Source organism: Bufo bufo, chromosome 4, assembly GCF_905171765.1.
Source record: "Bufo bufo chromosome 4, aBufBuf1.1, whole genome shotgun sequence".
NCBI lineage: Eukaryota > Metazoa > Chordata > Amphibia > Anura > Bufonidae > Bufo > Bufo bufo.
The window spans coordinates 282767743-282789669 of NC_053392.1; the positions used below are offsets into that span (position 1 = coordinate 282767743).

At 41.2% G+C, this 21927-nt stretch overlaps 1 protein-coding gene across 1 annotated transcript in view; it reads left to right on the plus strand.

The window, feature by feature from the left end:
* The window catches only part of RIMS1 (regulating synaptic membrane exocytosis 1), a 293279-nt gene that overhangs the window by 121611 nt on the left and 149741 nt on the right, over nt 1-21927 (plus strand). The window contains exon 9 of the mRNA XM_040430037.1: nt 5053-5082. Within this exon, the coding sequence (XP_040285971.1) occupies nt 5053-5082 (30 nt within the window). The remainder of the gene's footprint in view (nt 1-5052; nt 5083-21927) is intronic.

The following is a 21927-nucleotide window of genomic DNA, read 5'->3' on the forward strand; positions in this document are numbered from 1 at the left end:
TTTTTGAAAAGATTTGCTTAGTGATGCATTAGTACTCTGGAGGAATGCTGGCACTTTCTCACAGTGTACAGTCCTCGCTTGAGTAATTTAGTTGAAACTAATTAATTAAAGTGATGGCTTGTTGACTTCACAGATGTCAGTAGTAATGTGCTACTGATCCTGAACAATCCATTCCCCATGAGAGTTCTTCAAAATGCAAAATTAATTTTCAAGTTAAATAAAGAAGACACAGATATCCCTCCACTGTTATTTACTGATTGCTTCCAGTCTTAAAGCATAGGATCACCTTTGGTAAACTAATGCCTATGAGCCATTCCTCAATATAGACCTTTCAACTAAATAGCGTCAGTAATGTGGGATTAAAAAAAGGCCACTTTCTTTTCCCACAAAAGAGCACCACTCTGTGTCTGGTATTGCAGCTCGGTCCCACTCAGTTGAAATGGGCAGATCTGTATTACCAAATACAACCCATGGGGAGGAGTGACACTGTATCAGGAAAAAAAACTTAAAGCGGTTGTACAGAATTAGTAAAATCCGTCTGCTTTCCACAAAATCAGCACTACTTCTGTTCAAAAGTTGTGAGTGGTATTGCAGCTCATGCACATTTACATCAATGGAGTTGAAAAGCAATACCAGATGCAATCTATAGACAGGTATTGTGCTGTTTTTGGAAGAAATCAGACATGTTATTTTCTAATTCTGTGCTACACCTTTAACAGCAAGGGCAATTTGGGTAATAGAGGGTAGAAGCAATGGTGAAATACAATTTGCAGAAACTGCTAACATTGCTTTTAGTGGAATGGAGAAAAGAACAGAATAAGGCCTCATGAACACGGCCGTGGCCGTATTGCAGCCCGCATACATCGGGTCCACAATATGCGGGCACCGGCCGTGTGCTCCCCGAATCCCGGATGCGGACCCGATCACTTGAATGGGTCCGCAATCCGGAGCTGCGGTGCGGAACGGAGGCACGGAACATCACAGAAGCACAACGGAGTGCTTCCGTGGTGTTTCTGTCCGTGCCTCTGGACCGCAAAAAAAATAGAACATGTTCTATTTTTTTGCGGTGCGGACGGATCACGGTCCCATTCAAGTTGAATGGGTCTCTTACTACAGTTCATCATAAGGAGCAGTACAATGTCTTGACAAGAGCCCCTCTTTATGACATCCATATGGGAGTGGTGCTGAAGTTACGAGGAGAATGAACTACATGTTTTTGTGTTTCTGAATCGTAACCATGTTTCAGCAGTCTTACCTGTGTACCTCCTCTGCATTCTTTTTCTCAGCCCATCCACTCCCCACTTACTTCTTGGTCTCAGTGTGATGTCTTGTTCTTTCCTTGATTGTCATCTTGCTTTGATATGTTGTGCGGATTTAAGTAACTCAGGACTACTTGAACCAGATGAAGTGTGCACAACTTGAAACCTCTTCTTTTATGTGTTAGAGCAGATAAAACATCCATGATTCATTTCTTAACAATTACCATGGGGTTATTATATAACTCAGTTTAACATAAAGTAATGTTATAATAATTAAAGGGGAATAATATGTAGTGAAGGCTTGATGATGTAGAAATGTCATGCACAAGGAGATTTCTTTAGGCAAACTGCAGCTTCAGTCGCATCATCTCTCCTACTGCTCCTTTATGCACAATAGCTATACTTTGTATTTACATCTCAATTGTGTAAATTACAGAATGAGCACCATGCCATCTAAGTACTGTCTTCATTATTTGTTTTTAATTAATACCAATTTAATATTTGAATTTATAAATCCTGTTATGTTCATTCTTAACATTAATTATATGTGTTGCAGCTTGCAGTTTGCTGTGTCTTTGTGAATGATTCTGTCAGTGTGTATTAAGTATACTGTAAGTCAGGTGTAATAGTTAAAGACCTCCCTGTGTTTGCTACTGCAGGATAGAAAGCCTAAGTGTATTCCAAAAGTTGTGGCATTTTAGGTCACCTAGCATCCACTTGACTTTGTTTATGGATGACTACCATTTCATACAGTTACAGAAGTGATAACAGAATCTGCTGTACAGCTCAGGTTGAAAACATGCTTTGATTTTTGTATGACTTCTTTGCGACATCTGAACGGAGTTGGTTACCTTTGAAGGACTTTTATTAGAGCACTTGAGTGATAAATTATTGTCAAACATATTTAATGTAAAAGAAAAATATGGCTTATCTGTTACATGTTTTAAACCAGGTTATATGTATAGTGCCCTAGGGTTGGCAACAGTTTGAAGGTGAACTTTGGAGGTGTCCTTCTTATTGTTGGTTTAATAATGAGTTATGATTGTCTGTGGCAAGAGCCTCACTTTAAAACCTCCTCTTTTCATTTGTGATACAAATATGAAATAGGTGTGATGAAATATTTGCCGCCCATATGAAATGTCGATCAGTCTTTAGAATTAGAGTTGGTCTTATCGATAAAGCATAATTGTTTCCTATAGTGTCCTATCAGATTGTATCTTTTGTAGAGTAGGTCTGTAATGAAAGCAGTGAAGACAGGTTGATGAAGGCAACACTGGTGACACATTGTTATTAGGAAATGTTGATGCTGGATCTCCTCCCTCTCAATGTCTCTTTAACTTATATGACGCTGTGTCCACATCAAGTTTTTATCCCACATTCATCCATCGCCGTAGGGTTCCATTGTAAAAAAAAAAAAAAACATCCATTTAACATATGTATTTTTTACTGGCCTCTGCAGGATGGAAAAGTGTAGTGCACCATGCTTTTGCATCCTTTTTTCCCGCGATGTATATGTTAACTGTTTGGACAGCAATGTGATGTGAACAGCCCCTAAAAATGGGTAAAATCGTTAAAAAGTCTTCCTGGTAGGACAGCCTGCCGATATCTTCTATTAGGGGCTGTCCGAGAGTAGTGAGAGTAAAGAGCAGCTCTGCCGGACCATTTAAGTATTGCATGGTTGAAAATTTATATGGTCACCCTCAACTTTAACGGCTAGACTAGGTTAGTTTTAATAGGTGGTTTTAGGTACACTTTAGGGGTAGTTTTGAGTTCACATCTTAGTTTTCATTTTTCATGGTACTCTTTTACTTAGTTTTTTTTAATATAGTATATAATTATACAAGCTTCTACACTGGTGATGTCTGTTTGTCCTTTTAACCATGGCAAAGTTCTCTTGTCAACTCACTGAATATGATGTCCTATGGGCTGGTACAGTGGCATGGGCAGAAATGACTTCAGCATATATGACCTATAATCTGCTACACAACACGGTAATGTTAGGACCACACCATTGGGTGGTCTTGGGTACGTCTTGCTGTTCTGGTGTAGAGAAGAGTGAAATGGCTAAATCTCTTAATGGTCAATGAGACTCCATTAAAGTACTCTTTAATGCTTTTATCATTTAGAACAGATAATATGCCACAAAACAGTTGGCTTCCTGTGTGATTTACCATCTGCATTCTATCATTAGTTACTATATTAGTCACTGTGCAATATCAGCATCAATTTAGTACATCTTGGACATACTTGATAAACAGCAGTCGTGATGTTGTACCGTATAGTTCTCAAAGTGCAGTAGAGAATGATAATTGTCTTTATATCTATGCATGTCGTTCCAATTTCAGCATGATCTTAATTTCTTGATGTTTTGTATCTCCCATGCTTGTGTTATTTTGCATAGTAAATTAATATAACTCATTATAAAATGTTAATTAACGGTTGTGTCATTTGGTTAAAGAAATAAACTTCAGTATGCCTATCGTTGCAGTAGTTAAACAGATGCCACAATTGACAACAGTTGTTGATAAACTATCCATTTTTATGCAGTTTTATTATTATTATTATTTTAATATGTTTAAAAGGAAAACTACAACGAAATTCCACATATTGCCAGTCAAACTTGGCAACATGCAAACTTGTGTAATATGAGTGCACAAATGTGCGCCCCAATTTTATAGAAATTATGATGTTTGAATTGATAACAAAATTTCACAGTGTAAATCTACATTGAGTTTAATAAGATTGCTGACAATAAGCTTCAATAATCTTTACTTATTATGTTCTGCTCTAAGACAGAAAGCTAGTCGGATTTCTGCTGGTTTTATGTCATCGGACAGCAGTGCTTTGATGAGTCACTTGTCTGGAAGCTGCTATTACTAAGCACACTAGGTTGGGACTGGGGACATACCTTATTTGGAGCATTTATTATCAGGAGTAGTGTGAATATGAAGTTTTATTGTGCAAAATGTTGCTCTTGCAAATGTCTATGGCAGAGCTTCACTGCAAAGTGCTCTCTGCGTTGAGCTGCTTCATAGCCCTTCACCCTACTATATCTGTACAGCTGTAGCAGTCAATCAGGAGACCACTACAGGTGTCATTCATGGGAAGGGGCTGTGAAGTAGCTCAATGCAGAGAGCACTTTGCAGTGAAGCCCAACCCTAGGGCACTTGCAAGAGCAGAATCTAGCATAATAAAACTTCATATTCACACTACTCCTGATAATAGAGCTCCACAAATTCCTGCTCTCCCTAGCCCCTTCCGAGTGATGTCAGCAGTTTAGCATTGTCAAAACTGATGACTCCCTTTAAAATGTTGCCTCTTTCTTGTGGCAACCAGCAGAACATTGAAAGAGTCAAGTGCTTCATTTATTTAAACTGTGTTAATCCAAACTTGCTTCCCATGGCAAACAATCACAGTTAAATTTTTCCAGAGCAGTCTAACAAATAAAATTTTAGTTCTGTTTGGTTGCTATGGACAACAAGCCCAGTATCTCAGTTAAACAGTTTTAATAAATGAGGTTTATAGTATATGAATGTAGATTTCGACTGTGGACTGTTTTCGTTATCAGACCTTCCCAGAGCTTCTATGGATGTTACTTTATTTACTCCTTGTTGTAGTTTCCCTTTATGTCATATTGTATGTGTTTAATAACTTTACCATACTACTTTGTTTTTCCGTAGAGCATATTGTATTGTGTTTCTCATTTGTCTTCTGTAGCACATATTTGTCTAATGTATACTCTGCTGATTTCTTTCTTTTATTTCACATCATACTATGCATTATATCACTGAAGAACAAGAGAGTTATAGCTCCTCTTCAACAGGTAATTATGAATCAATATTGAATATCTTCACGTAATGTAGCAGATATTTAATTTGACGAACCTGGTTTGTCCATTTATTTTAAAGGTGGATTATTTGCCAGCTAGATCTGATCAGGTGGCATTAGGGTTTAAGTAAAGTTTATTCTAGTAATCTATAAGTAGGCATTTTACTAATCGCAAAAAGCACCCAATATACCATATACTATTTCGTTTTATTTTCTGGATTACAAAACTTGGCTGTTTTCTCCCTAAAACGGGGCTCCATCTGTTTTGCAAGTCGGTTGCTTTATTGCAGCTCATCCCCATTCATGTCAAAGGAGCTGAGTGTGTCAGTACCTGAAATTGCCTATAGGCAACTGTTTCTGGAGGCAGGCAGTCATGTTTTTCTGAAAACCCATTAAAGGTAAAGTAGGCAGCCATAGCAGTGTGCATACTAGTCCACATTTACTGTTTGTAGCTGTTTCTGAATTATGGATTAAACTGTGGCAAAATTTGGTGCATTTCATTTTAGAAATATTGGAGCAAGTAAGCCAAAGGGTAGCCAAAAAGAGTAACCCACTGTGGCTTATTCGCCAAGGCAGCATAGCTTCACGTGAACGGCATGGCTTCACATGAAAGGTGCTTGGCTTAAAGGGAATCTGTCATCCTGATTTTGGACTATTATCTAGAGTAATACATGAGTAACACTTCAGATAAGGAGTCCAGGTTACTATTTTTTATTTTCCTAGTTCCCCCGGTTCCCCCGCTTTCAGCTCAATGTTCCACTGAAATACACAGTCCAGACTGCTGTGCTGTTCTGACATAATGAAGAGGACTCACATGCGCATGCACAGTAGCCCCGACAATGTATTTCACTGCAGCTCTGAGCGCTGACAGTGGGGGAACAGGGGGCAATGGGAAAATAAAAAATAGTGATCAGAAGTCCATATCTGCAATACTACTATGTATTACTGTACATACTGGTCCAACATTGGGGTGACAGATTCCCTTTAAGATGCAACATTTTGCCCCAAAATTCTAACACACAATGAAGGCCAACTAGTCAATGGTATAAAGTTAGACAAGACAATCTAAAAGTGCAACAGATTTATCATTCAGCATCAGCCACTGTGATAAGTTGGGCATTTTTAGACTGCCAGTCTCATGTACATTGTATATTAGACAGACTTTTCAACATATAAAGATGTATATGTTCACTAAGCAAAGGACAGATCACTGGTTGCAAGCTTAGTATTTGGTTAAACAAATTAGGAACAACATTTTTTTTTTAAATGACTTCATCTAAAATACTGATGCATAGTCTAAAAAACAAATTTACATTTAAGAAAGATAAAACGTTCCTTCTGTCACCTTGTTGTTGAACACAACCATTATTGACTTCACAAAAATAACAATAACCCAAAACCAGTTGAATAAATTCATAAATTGTAGCATAAGAAATGATAAAGGAAAGTATGTATTCTTGCCATAAAATAACTATTCAGTCAAAGATAAATAGATTGCTAGCTAGATGTGAGATAGATAGATAGATAGATACAGGGTCGGACTGGCTCACCGGGAAGCCGATAAAATGCCTGGTGGGCCCCTTGCCTGTTTGCTTATACTACAGCCAGAGCCACCAGCAGGGGCAGGGCAGTTACTATACTTTCAGGCGCCTGGCTGTTATCAGGTGCTTTACTGCAGCACTGGCATACATATCATTTTACTTTGGTGAAAGGGACAGCACAATACCTTGCAGCGCTTGTTCCTTTCTCCAAAGTAAACTTCACCGACCCGACATGAGCGGACAGCTCCCCCCCTCCTCTCTGCAGTGTGATATTCCATCATGTGTGAGGAGGGGGCGGAGCCAGAGGAGCCGAGGCAGCAGCAGGAGATGATGGAGACGCTGCTCTCTCTGAGTCACTGTGCCTCCAGTATAAAGTTCAGTCCTCTTCTCTCACTGGTACCACTAATCCCCACAGCAGAACTGGGGTAAGTTACTGTGGAAGGGAACTGGGAAGTTAGGAGAGTCCTGAAGCTGCTGCCCCTGCACATCTTGTGTCCCCCTGTTGTTCCAGCCCCTCACAGACCTTTGCCCACTGACTATCTCACCTATACTTTATACAGGGCAAGAAGTTTTTGTCTCCCAGTGTCCCCCTCTTCCCTCTCATCAGTGGCATTTCACACTTTTCCAGCCCCTCACCCCCACATAATATGTAATGTCTCTGGAGCAGTGACGTACACACAATCCATGGGGCCCCGGTGCAAAACTGAACCATGGGGCCCCCCTCCCCGTCGCTGCCCCCCCCCAACCTCCCTCCACCAGCAGCAGAGTTAGGCTACTTTCACACCTGCGTTAGGTGCGGATCCGTCTGGTATCTGCACAGACGGATCCGCACCTTTAATGCAAACGCTTGTATCCGTTCAGAACGGATCCGTTTGCATTACCATGAACAAAAAAAAAAAAGATAATGCAAACGTATCCGTTTTGACTTACACCAAAAGTCAATGGGAGGCGGATCCGTTTTCAATTGCACCATATTGTGTCAGTGAAAACGGATCCGTCCTCATTGACTTACATTGTAAGTCAGGACGGATTTGTTTGGCTCCGCATCGCCAGGCGTACACCAAAACGAATCTGCACAGACGGATCCGCACCTATAATGCAAATGCTTGTATCCGTTCAGAACAGATCCGTTTGGCTGCAAGCAGCGTTTTGGTGTCCGCCTCCAGAGCGGAATGGAGGCTGAACGGAGGCAAACTGATGCATTCTGAGCGGATCCTTATCCATTCAGAATGCATTGGGGCTAAACTGATCCGTTTTGGGCCGCTTGTGAGAGCCCTGGAACAGATCTCACAAGCGGACCCAGAAACGCAGGTGTGAAAGTAGCCTAACTCTGCTATATTTCTGTAGCCTGCAACCTCTGACTGCCCAGTTGGGCTGAAACTACTACACCCAGCATGTTCTGGCAGTAATAGTAAATGGATATTAGTGCAATTCTGAGCTACTAGTCTATATAATACAATACAGGCAGGCACAGCACTACTGCAGGGCGGGGCCAGGGGTCCACAGGAGGCCGGGCCCCCTGGAGTGCCGGGCCCGGTCGCAACTGCGACCCCTGTATGTACGCCCCTGCTCGGGAGGTTATATCAGTACTGGAGCGATATAAGAGGAGCGGCTGATATCAGTCACATAGGATGTAATGTCTCTGGAGGTGACCGTATATCAGTACTAGAGCGTTATAAGAGGAGCGGCTGATATCAGTCACATGTGATGTAATGTCTCTGGAGGTTATATCAGTGCTGAAGCGTTATAAGAGGAGCGGCTGATATCAGTCACATATGACTGTGGATAGGTCATCAGTTTCTGATTGGTGGGGGTCTGACACCCGGGACTAGGGATCGACCGATATAGATTTTTTTAGAGCCGATAACCTGTGAACTTTCAGGCCGATAGCCGATAATTTATACCAATATTTTGTGCATTTTCATTTAAAAATAAAAATAAAAAAATCCTACACAAATCTGTTGTTAAAGAGATGCCATTATATATCTAAGATTAAATATTTATACTTAATATTTTGGTGTTTTTTTTTTATTTTATAACTATTTCCCCCTTAGGGGCTAGAACCTGTATCCCTTGTCCTATTCACCCTAATAGAGCTCTATCAGGGTGAATAGGACTTCACACACTCCCTGCTGCCCTGTGCATAGTACACACAGCAGCAGGGAGCTGACTATGGCAGCCAGGGCGTCAGTAGCGTCCTGGCTGCCATGGTAACCGATCGGAGCTCCAGGATTACACTGCTTGGGCTCTGATCAGAAGCTGCCACTGCCACCAATGAAGATAACTTGCCCATTAATTCAAATATAGCGACACCTGACCTCTATGAGAGGTAGCTGCGATCCGCGGCAGTTAACCCCTCAGGTGCAGCTATATGATTCACCCGCCTCCTATATTTGAATCAATAACTGAGTTAACATCATTGGTGGCGCAATGGCGACAGCCCTTCCCCTCCTCCTCCCCTCTTGCCTCTCACTGGTGGCAGCAGCGGCACAGGGGGGAGGGACTGCTTCCTTCTCCCCTGTGCTGCTGAGGGAACATTGATTGCGTTGATAGCAGCGCGATCCATGTTCGCGATTCGTTATCGGCATATCGGCAAGGTTAGATGCTGATACCGATAACTTTGAAAATCCTGAATATCGGCCGATAATATCGGTAAATCCGATAATCGGTCGATCCCTACCTGGGACCACTGCCGATCAGCTGTTTGAGAAGGCACCGGGGCTCCTGTGAGCCCTGTGCCCTTCTATGTGATTTTTCTGGGCCATGTGACATCACGTTCAATGATCAAGTGGCCTAGGAGCAGCTCAGCCCCATAGAAGTGAAAGGGGTTGAGCGCGATACCAAGCACAGCCGCTATACAATGTACGGCGCTGAGCTTGGTGAGCTGTGAGGAGGCCGGGGCCCTACTGCCTGCACTTCAATAAACTTATCCTTTTGAATATGCAGGAAACATTTCCTTCACTTTGGATATTGTTTAGGCTGGGGGACTGGGTGGTTCATCTAGGACATGGAATGTCCACGTGTGACTGCTGTCCAAACTACTGACTGTAAATAACAGATACAGTTATCAACTAAATGAGTTGCTTAAAGGGAGTCTGTCATCACAGTTTCACTTTTTTATCCCTTCCCATAGCTTTCGAGCAGCATTACAGTTGATAAAAACGTTACCTTTATAAGCAATCGTGGACTTATAAAACTGGCAAAAATCATCTTAGTAGGATATGCAAATGAGGGCTCGCAAGTGCCCAGGGGCGGCATCAACCTCGTAGGTGCCCAGGCAGCTCTGCCTTATCGTTGCTTCCCCCCGCCCAGTCTTTCCCTTTGCCCGCCTATCCTTTCCCTCTGCCCGCCCATCTTCTTACTTCTTCTTTCGCCGAGATCCCGCGCCTGCGCACTGAGTCCATCGGCCGGCGAATGCGCACTGCAATGTCCATTCCTGGTACGGCATCACAGTAATTAATACGCATGCGCCGGCTAACGGACTCAGTGCGCAGGCGCGGGATCTCGGCGAAAGAAGAAGTAAGAAGATGGGCGGGCAGAGGGAAAGGATGGGCGGGCAGAGGGAAAGACTGGGCGGGGGGAAGCGACGATAAGGCAGAGCTGCCTGGGCACCTACGAGGTTGATGCCGCCCCTGGGCACTTGCGAGACCTCATTTGCATATCCTACTAAGATGATTTTTGCCAGTTTTATAAGTCCACAATTGCTTATAAAGGTAACGTTTTTATCAACAGTAATGCTGCTCGAAAGCTATGGGAAGGGTTAAAAAGGTGAAACTGTGATGACAGACTCCCTTTAAAGAGAAACTATTTGATATAGTGCAGTGCACTATATTGTTCTGTTTAGCATACTGTTACTGTATTGTGGGCTAAAATGCATACATTCATGTGTGCGAGACTGAAAAATGAACAAGTTATATCTCCAGCTCTAGGGTGGGCCCCCAAAACCAATTCCACTGGTGGGCCCTAGGCACCCTAGTCCGACACTGGATAGATAGATAGATAGATAGATAGATAGATACTATAGATCAGGGGTCAGCAACCTTCGACATTCCACCTGCTGTGAAACTACAACTAAACTACAACTTCCATCATGCACACTTTATTGGCTGTTCTTCTAACTCCTACAGAAATGAAAGGGAGATTCTAGGAGTGGTAGTGTCACCTGGAGTACCGAAGGTTGCTGATCCCTGCTATAGATAAACAGATAGATACTGTGTGTGTATGTGTATATATATATATATATTATTAGTACAACTAATGGAACTGGTAAAAGTAAGTGATTTAGCGGCCTATAATGTTTTTTAAATGAGACTATGATTAAACTCTTGGTAATAAGCATAGAAGCAAGATGTTGGATTGTTGCTGCAAAATGCATACTGACAAAAATAGCGTGGTGTTAAACAGGCAGGAAATGCTTAAACCCATATGCAGTTGTGCATGTACAGTGCTGCCCATAATTATTCATACCCCTGGCAAATTTTGACTTAAAGTTACTTTTATTCAACCAGCAAGTAATTTTTTGACGGGAAATGACATAGGTGTCTCCCAAAAGTTTCCATTATTGTGGAAAAAAAAACATTTCTCAGCTTTTATTTACATTTGAGCAAAAAGTGTCCAGTCCAAAATTATTCATACCCTTCTCAATAATCAATAGAAAAGCCTTTATTGGCTATTACAGCAATCAAACGCTTCCTATAATTGCAGACCAGCTTTTTGCATGGCTCCACAGGTATTTTTGCTTATTCATCTTTAGCAATGAGCTCCAAATCTTTTAGGTTGGAGGGTCTTCTTGCCATCACCCTGATCTTTAGCTCCCTCCACAGATTCTCAATTGGATTCAAGTCTGGACTCTGGCTGGGCCACTCCAAAACGTTAAGTTGTTGTCTGCTAACCATTTCTTCACCACTTTTGCTGTGTGTTTTGGGTCATTGTCATTGCTGAAATGTCCACTGGTGCCCAAGGCCAAGTTTCTCTGCAATAGAAGAAAAAATGGATTGCGCTGCAGGAGAGTATGCTAGAAATAATCAAAGTCACAAAGTTATTTTCTTCCTATGTAAATCTTCAGTCAAATGGATTCATCCATGTCCATCAAACACAAACTGGGATGTAGAATTCTGAAATAAAATAGAAACCGCACGATGGTGTAGTAACTTCAAAAAGAGTGCAACCTAGATACAGGTTATACTCACAAAACTCAGATGGTAATAAGTGTAGAGAGCCGGCTCAGCGCTGTCAGGGACCCAGGAGCTGCACACCTCAGATGCGGTTCACCGCATCTGAGGTGTGCAGCTCCTGGGTCCCTGACAGCGCTGAGCCGGCTCTCTACACTTATTACCATCTGAGTTTTGTGAGTATAACCTGTATCTAGGTTGCACTCTTTTTGAAGTTACTACACCATCGTGCGGTTTCTATTTTATTTCAGAATTCTACATCCCAGTTTGTGTTTGATGGACATGGATGAATCCATTTGACTGAAGATTTACATAGGAAGAAAATAACTTTGTGACTTTGATTATTTCTAGCATACTCTCCTGCAGCGCAATCCATTTTTTCTTCTATTTCATTGTGTGGACTTTTGCTCACTTGTGTCCAGGATTTTGCAGCGCTAGAGAGTTTAATACTTGAACAGAATTTGTACCTTATTTTCCCTAAAAGTTTCTCTGCAGACTGCCTGATGTCGAGAATCCTCATGTGTTGCTCTTTTTTCATGGTGCCGTTTACTGTGATTAGGTTCCCTGGTCCATTGGCTGAAAAACACCCCCAAAGCATTAGGTTCCCACCACCATGTTTGACAGTGGAGGTGGTGTTCTTTGGGTTGAAGGCTTCTCTTTTTTTACGCTAACTGGACACTTTTTGCTCAAATGTAAATAAAAGCTGAGAATGATGTTTTTTTTCCACAATAATGCCTCTTCTACATCGTCTTATCTTTTGGGAGACACCTATGTCATTTCTGTCAAAAAATTACTTGCTGGTTGAATAAAAGTTACTTTAAGTCAAAATTTGCCAGGGGTATGAATAATTATGGGAAGCACTATATAAACAGGGGAGCAAATCCTGCACTTGTGGCCCGTTGCTAATGGCGATCCCCAGCAAAAATGCATTCAGTGGAGAATGCCTGCAGTGGACCACAAGTACCACAAAAAACATCCTACACAAGATAGCAATTATGTGGATGTGATAACCAATATAATAATCTAATAAGAGCAAGGACAGGTGCACTCTGCGATCTTTCTAAGCCCTCAAACTGATTTTAAAATTGAGAGATTGGCCAACATGTCCTACTAGGAGGACATGTCTGAGCCCGAGCACCGCAAAATGCATACAAGTATCTAGATGGTAAAGTCATAACAAAACCATGTAACCGATTTCTATCGTTTGACTATATACTGTGTATTAGAGAATCCTTCCTCTGAAACTGGAGAAGTACCTATATGGTGTGCGGTTCCCTCGCCAATTTGACCAAAAGGAGCTAGGCTATTACAATGCAATAATCGTAAAAACTAAAGACAACGGATTGGAAATGAGCTATCAAAGAGGACCTATCACCCTCTCCTGACATATCTTTTTTATTAAATACCTGCACTCTATGCAGAATAAAAATTCTGGGGCATTTTTTCTGTTAAATCTGTGTTGTTCCTCTTTATAGATATATGAATAAATTGACGTTACCATTTCCTTTGTCGCTACACAGTATGACACTGTCAGCACTGATGGGACACAACCCCTACTGGTAACACAGAGTTAATTTATTCTTACATTTCTAGGAGGAATAACAAAGAAATGGTACAGTGTAGAATTCTAACAGCATACACTCTAGAATTATGAAATTATAAGAAGACACTTATTTATTAAAATGGACATGTCAGGATAGAGGACAGGTCCTCTTTAACAGCATTTCAGCAGAGTATGAACAAGTCATCCATCATGATCTTAAAGGGGTATTTCCATTTGGACATTTATAGGATATACAGTGTTGATCCAAATTTACATTTCTCACCATCGGTAATGGAGAGGTGGCCATGCTTGGCGCTGTTCTCTCCATTAACTTGTATAGAACTTCCAAAAATAGATGAGTGCACTAGAGTGTTGCAGAGGTGGGACCTATTGGAAATATTTTGCCGTAAATGTTCATATGTTACAATCCCTTTAAGAACCCTATGTACTGTAAGTGATAAACCTAAGACATGGGATAAATTAAGTTTGAAAGACTTTTGTTAGTGTCACTGTCATATAAAATATAGAGAATATATTTCACTAGAAAGCTGAAGAGTGGGATGGAAGTGTTGTAGCAATTCACCTTATGAATCATATTGTAGGTGATTGAAATACATCAGAGAGCATTCTGACAGCTCAATCTATAGCCTTTCTCTTGACTTTCTGACAGCTCATACATACTTATTTAAGCTGAATTAGGATCAAACTGATACAAATTTAGCTTACATATGTTTCTAGGAGATAAGGGCTACAGATCTTATGGATTTCTGCAAAAAGCAGAAAAAACAGTCTACTGAAAACCTGAAGGCAACAGAGGACAATGTTTTAAATAAACTGTAGTTGGAAAAAAACATTGTCGCTCAAAATAAGCACAGTACATTACAAAAATGCCAGAAATGTGCCCATAGCTTTTAATTTCAACATTTAAATGCATATCAGTTGTAGAATTATAGAGAAGAAAGAGATGAGCAGATATAAAGTTTTATTGGGAAGAATTTGGTAAAGTGCTACCTTTTTGCAATTAATCTATAAAAATGCTTAAAGGGTTTCTGTCACCCTGCAAAACTCATTTTTTTTTTTTTTGGATAGTTAGATTCCTCATAGGGCGATATAGCAGAATATAATGCTCTTACTTACTTTCATGCGGCCGATTCTTTATAAAACGAACTTTTATAATATGTAAATGAGGGCTCTACCAGCAAGTAGGGCGTCTACTTGCTGGTAGCTGCTGCAGAAATCCGCCCCCTCGCCGTCTTGATTGACAGGGCCAGCCGTGATCTCCTCCTCCGGCCGGCCCTGTCAGTAATTCAAAAATCGCGCGCCTCGCGTCATTCGGCGCAGGCGCTCTGAGATGAGGAGGCTCGTATCCTCAGCACTCCCTCAGTGCGCCTGTGCCGATGACGTCTTCTCTTTCGGTGATGTCATCGGCGCAGGCGCACTGAGGGAGTGCTGAGGATACGAGCCTCCTCATCTCAGAGCGCCTGCGCCGAATGACGCGAGGCGCGCGATTTTTGAATTACTGACAGGGCCGGCCGGAGGAGGAGATCACGGCTGGCCCTGTCAATCAAGACGGCGAGGGGGCGGATTTCTGCAGCAGCTACCAGCAAGTAGACGCCCTACTTGCTGGTAGAGCCCTCATTTACATATTATAAAAGTTCGTTTTATAAAGAATCGGCCGCATGAAAGTAAGTAAGAGCATTATATTCTGCTATATCGCCCTATGAGGAATCTAACTATCCAAAAAAAAAAAAAATGAGTTTTGCAGGGTGACAGAAACCCTTTAAAGATACTAAATGCAGATAAACATTTGTGCTGCTGGTCTGCTTTTTTTTGCATCTATCAGAACAGTCTTCTGAATATGCCATAGTTATGCATTATACACAGTATCTAATTTTTGCCAGTGTTTCACTCAGACTTTCTCAATGAATGTTTTGTATTACAGTTTGCAGACCTGTATGCCGGCATAAGGCACAGAGTTATAATGAATTGTGCACAGAGTAGGGATTTTTACAAACCTGTATTGTAGAAACCCATGTGCATTGTTAATATTTAATAATATGTAGCAACTGCAATATGTATTTTTGTAAATTGCTTTGTGATGTGTGTGTATATATATATATATATATATAGAGAGCAAAAAAGTTCAGTGGCAGCACCGTCAAAGAAAAAATGCGGGTGCAGCTGGCCCAGCGTGGATGAAAGCCAATCCAAATAGACAAAAATAACAAAAAGGGCAGCACTCCAGAAGGTAAAAGAAGGAAAATCTTTAATTACCCATACGGGACAAGCGACGTTTCGGCTCAATGTGTGAGCCTTTCTGAGCTTGAGAAAGGCTCACACATTGAGCCGAAACGTCGCTTGTCCCGTATGGGTAATTAAAGATTTTCCTTCTTTTACCTTCTGGAGTGCTGCCCTTTTTGTTATTTTTTTTTTATATATATATATATATATATATATACATTTTAATAAAGTTTGGTGATGTGTCATATTGACAAATCACCTGCTATACAAACAAAAGATGGCTTATTTCAGTAAAAAAAAAGTAAACTCTTTTGAGATTAGCCCTTGAATGTACTGTCACTAAAGGCCTCTTTACAAGGGCCGACAATCGGCGCAATTATTGGGAAGGCTTGCAGGATGACTCTGTATTGGAAAGTTTAGCCAACAGTTAAAAAAAAGGATACTGATGCATAACTGATGCATATCACCCAAATGTGATATGCACAGAGCCTAACAAAGTGGTAGTTTGCAGTGTGCTGCAGGGGAGCAACTGACACAATTTTATATGTCAACTATAAGAATAATTAAAGCATATGCACTATACTAATGGGGCTGAGCTTCGATACCAAGCCTAGCTTCTGTCCAATGGACAGCACTGTGCTTCAGAAGCTGTGAGAAGGCCACAGCTCTCACTGGAGTGCCAAGGACTCCTTAAACAGCCAATTGGCGAAGATCCCGGGTGTTGGACCCCCACCAGATACCAATGACCTATCTCGAGGATAGATCATCAGAACAAAACACTCTGAAAACCCTTTTAACAGTTTTTTTTGTTGCTGGTATGGGGTTTGGCTGGTTAGGTGTGGGCACAATATGCATATTATTGCTGTTCTTGCCTGCAGGTTATTTGACAGTAAACACTGAATATTAATCAGCTCTCACATACCCCCTTCTCCAACCCCAGCGCTCTCCTGCCCTTACAGGTAGGAGCCCTTCTTCTGCCATCTGCTTTTCCTCCTTTTCCACATCATCAAATATCGATGAGAATATGTCACAAGGAACACCAGCTCCTTCTCTCTATGCATCTTGCTGACTTTTCTAGGACATGGAGATTTTAGGATAATTTAGAAAAAGTTAAGCCAGCAAAAGATGATGATGTTCATCATTAAGACCTGACCCCCTTAAGGGGTGTAGACCGGATGGTATTGGTTGGCACGCTGGCACCGGAATAATAAAGACTTCCATTTTATTGGTATTGAATTACATTTGCGGCTGATGTAGGAATAAGTAAATGTAGGAATAAATAAATAAATCTGACGCAGAATAAGTCTTTCGGCACTGTCATTTTCTGCAACACTGTCCCTAGAGCAAGAGCGATTGCCAGGTCTCTCCCTATGCTCAGCTCACAGGACAATGCCAGAGACCGCACAGGATGAGGGTTTTATAGGGCTGTGATATCACAGGGGATGGATATCTGCAGATTGGCTGGCTTCACAGCATTATGAGTGATCTTGAGTTCTTGGGCTTTTCTCCTCTACACTTAGTTTTGCTTATTAACATGTGCAGCCGTCATTTTAGGAAAACCTGATTTATCACGAAGAGCGAGGAAATTCGGATTCTTTGCAAATCAAACTTTTCTAAAACTTCGGACAAAATTCCGCTTTGAATTCTTTGCTTCGGTTAACACTAGCAGTGATGATAAAATCGGACACTGCTATCATTTATATGTGTAGCTAGTTTCTATATAGTAGCTAGTCGCTATTGCTCATAGTAATGTTGACACTGATGCTTGTTATCTTCTAAATAAATTTGTTACTAAGCCAAAAAGCATCACGTAGTATTAACTTTTTTATTTTTCTGACTATTAACAGTAACATGACCTTAGGATTGTACAGAACTGTAATTCGGTACCCATGAAGGTTTGTCAAGCACTACTATACCACGGTGTGCAGGTATTTGTGCCATATCCCATTGAATATCATATTATTGTGGTAATCCTCCAATATGGCAATTTACTCAGAACCACTAGAACGCCATTACAGTTTTTGAGGCCTTGAAGGCTATGGACACCTTTGGGAATAATTTTTTTTATTATTGCATTGTACTCATTTTGAGCTAAAATCTTTTTTTTTTATTGGTCTTTATTAAAATAATACTTAACCTACAGAATTTTTTTTATAAAGACCAATTGAGGAAAGGATATATAGCCCCAAATGAGTAAAATGCAATCATCACGCCAGGGGAATGGTATGGGCAAGGAAGGGGACCTGTTTTAGGCGTATAAATGTCTAAATGTAAGACAACAAGGAAGCTGGCTTACGTTTAAAATGGCGCTGGATGCGCCAAATTTATGGAGAGGCTGGCACCTCTACATGGTTTCGGCGGATCCCCCGCCAGCTATGGGCCTTTACTAAGATCGGCGTCTAAAACGCCAGTCTCAATAAATGTGCCCCATAGTCTTTAGTTTTACAAATCTATGTTGGTGATTAAAAACAATTGATAACCCACTGTCGTGGGTTAACAATGAATGGTAGAGCGCAAGACCAAACACCAAAGAATGTTTGGTTTTAAGGTGGCCATACACATTAGATAGATATTGGCTGGTGTTTCAACAGCAGTTGAACCAACAGTCATCTAGTAAACAATTGTTTCGCAGACACAGCCATGCACATTTTAGTTCATATTGGCCATTATAGCTGTTCAGTCTGACCATACATGTTGAAACCGGGCAATTGGTAAAAGATCTTTCTGAGAACATTCTTTCAATGAAAGGTCTTTAATCCACAAATGGTGTTTCTTTGAGTGAAAGATTATTTGCCCGACTATCGGACAAAAATTTCAAACATGGCCGACTTCTTATTAAATAATGATTGACATTTATTGGCTAAAATAATTGTTCTTTGTTAAATTTTCCCGGATGAACGATCATTTTGGTTGAAATAGTCTACTTTTATTTACTTTACACTAATGTGTATGGCTATATAGAGCAATACTATCAGAAAAAATGATTGCTAAGGCTAGTTTCAAACTAGCGGCAAGGAACTCCGGCAGGCTTGCCACGCTGCCGCCGGAACTCCGGCCCGCCCCCATTATAGTCAATGGGGCCAGATCGGTAGTCCGGGGGCACTCATGCACTAGCCGCAGCACGGATCTGACAGGCTGTTCACCTGCCGGAGTTCCTTGCCGCTAGTGTGAAACTAGCCTAAGTCTTCAATCCATCCATACTGGCTGCTGTTCTAGCTTCATGATAATATACTCTTGATCTGCGCTTCTTGGATCATCAGTAGGAGGTTGTAACACCAGAAAAAGCAAACTGATCTCGCTTTTCCGCAGTCAATTACCAGCAGAAGATTCTTCTCACAATCTTTAAACACTCCGTCTCATTCAGATAAAGACATAAAGCCTCCGTTAGCGTAATGATGACTTGTGGTCCATAGGGACCACCCATTACTAAGGCTAGCTTTACATTGCATTTTGCAGTGACTGCTGAAGGTATAAGTGTACAGTAGCCTCTGTCGACTACAAGCTCTAATTGTAAAATAATAGGAAATATTGTATGTATACTTTTTTACTGGATGCCTTAGTATGGAATACTGCAGTCTGCTGTGCTAGTCTATACAGCAGAAAACAGTACCAAACAAGTAGAGACCAATGGGACAGTCTTTTGAACTATGTTTGGGAATGGGGTTCTTTGGGTATGTTTGACTTATTCACTCTTTTCCTGCGCATGCAAAAGTTGTACACTATTATGTGAAACTGGCTATAAGTGGGTTGGTCAGTTATGGGACCTTGAAGTGACATCATTCTGACTGACACATCACTACAGTGGCCTATGATTGACCATATGACAGTCATCATGCAGGTCTGCAAACAGATGTAACAGGGAACCCGAACAGCATTAGGTGAGTATATTGAAAACTTTATGTTTTTGGCTGAATTAATTTTTTTTTATCCCTAAAAAAAACCAGCCAAAGGCAGAATCCAAACACAAAAAAAGGATAATCAACAAAGTGTAGCATAATCTCCTTATGTGTCTTTGTTATTTGTTCTTGTTTTGTTAGATATCACAATTATAGTGTTTGAAAAATACAATAGAAAAGCAGTACATTGTTCTCTCAGGCTGCAGCCAGGCTTACCATCCCTCCTTCTTATCCCTCTCATGCTAGTGCACTTGAGCCAGAAAGTATCGGAGGAAGATGCGTGGTTTAGTCTGGATACATTTTGTCAACACAGCAAGTGTGGTCATTTTGTTGGAAGTAATCTCTTAGTTAGTAATAGCACAAAATAGATTTGATTACAACCATGTGGATCTGTAATCGACTACAGAATACAAAATCTGTCAAGATAAATCCCCTTCCCCACTCCTAACTAGCATCATGGCTAGGTAGATTTGCCTTTCAAGTACCCGGAAAAGCTAGGTTACTACTATATAGATCTGTAATGGAGTCTGCGGAAAACTAAATGTACCCAAAAAAATCCCACTCCTCACTCCTACATAGTGGCATAGCTAGGCAGATTTGCGTTTCAGGATCTTGAAAAAGGTGGGTTACAAGTATGTTGATCTGTAAAAGATTAGGAAATACTAAATATACTAAGATACGTAATTCCCCCTTTCTCCTCAATATATGTCAGTGAGAGAAAATGCCTTTTCTGATGGAAACCTTCCCAATTTGTTAGAAATCAATTAGCTCATCCTCTCTAGTGATCAGGTAAGTCATTATAAGTCAAGAGGACAATGCTTTCATTATGGGGTATCAGTGGACATTATAGCAAGAGAGGTATAAAGGAGGAGATCTACAACTCCCACCATGTCTAGACTGTTGTTATGGAGCATCAGTGGACATTACAAGGATACAGGTATAAGAGTAGAGAACTACAACAGTCTGGACATAAACTACATGTCCAGACTGTTATTATGGGGGCATCAGTGGCCATTAAATGGAGAAGAGAACTAGAACTCTTAACATTTCAAGGGTGTTATTATGGGCTATCAGAGGATATTACAGGAAGGCAGTATAAGGAAAGAACTACAACTCCTAGTATTTGACAACTTTTAGAAGGAAACCACTAACCTCTCACTACACGCACACAGCACAGCATAGAAGCTGGAGTGGAATGAGCAAGTAGAAAAGACTGGGAGTCAGATCATATCAGTGCAGGCAGATCGATTTGTCTTCCGTGTGGTTAAGCCCCGTCCCTCTCCTGAACTTCGTGCTCATTGTGTGTGAGACATAAGACACCTTCACCTAGCCGTTCTGTAGCCGAAGATGGAGAAGAGTGGGGGAAAGAAAACTTTCTCTATCAGCAAGATCTCTCCTAAACTGCTTATGACAGCAATTTGAGGAGCACCTTGTAGACATAGCGGTGTGTGCACTATGGATCATAAAATTTATTTGCGTTATTTATGTTTTTTCAGGGTTTAATTTCCCTTTAAATCATAATGTGATACTCCTCTCCTATGGTATTTGCTGGTGTAGGAAACTCTGTATGGAACGGTCTGTGATTTAAAGATCTACCTGTATACACTGGATTTATTGGAGTGCTGGTTCTGATGTCAGACAACTGTATCTTTGCTTTCTAGCTTAGCACAACTCTGAGCACCATGATTCCCCATGTTACTGATAACCTAACAACACCCATTTGCGTGAGATGTTTACTGGCTGGGCTGATTACCTTGATAGTAATCTCCACTCATCTTGACTTTGCTTATTTAGTGGTCTGTGAGGATCACCTCCTGCTTTGACCTGTTACCTTGTCCAGTTACGAATCTACCTGTTGGTTTTTGTACTGTGCTGGCTTCTCAGCCTATCCTCTAACAACTGTTGCTTTTGCATACTAACAGCATTGGACTGGACAACCACAGTACCCAAAGATCCTGCAGTGTTCCTGAGAAAAAAAGACTTGGGGTACATTTGCTAACAGTCATACACCACAGTCATACACCACAGTAGTGGCGTATTCAAGACGCAGATTTTGTCGCACAGTATTTTGCGGCAAAATCAGTGAGTTTTCTCGACTCACATCACTTTTCCTAAGTGTTAAAAAAAAGGTGCAGGGAAACGGGGGGGCCGGTAGGTCCAGTTTATTTATCATTTTCCACGCCAGTTTTTTTTTGTGTGAAATGGCTTAAATTTACGCCAGCCAGGTTGGTGGTGTAGATTTAAGTTTGTCGCATGGCCTGCTGGAGGATGCACCAAACTAATGTAGAGGCCTGCGCCTCCACATAACTTTGGAGCTTCCTCCAGTAGTACAGGGGGACTTAAGACCGGCGTGGAAAATAAATGTCCCCCTTATTCTTTAACCCCTTAAGGACTCAGCCCTATTTCACCTTAAAGGGAACCTGTCACCTCTACTATGCTACCCTCACT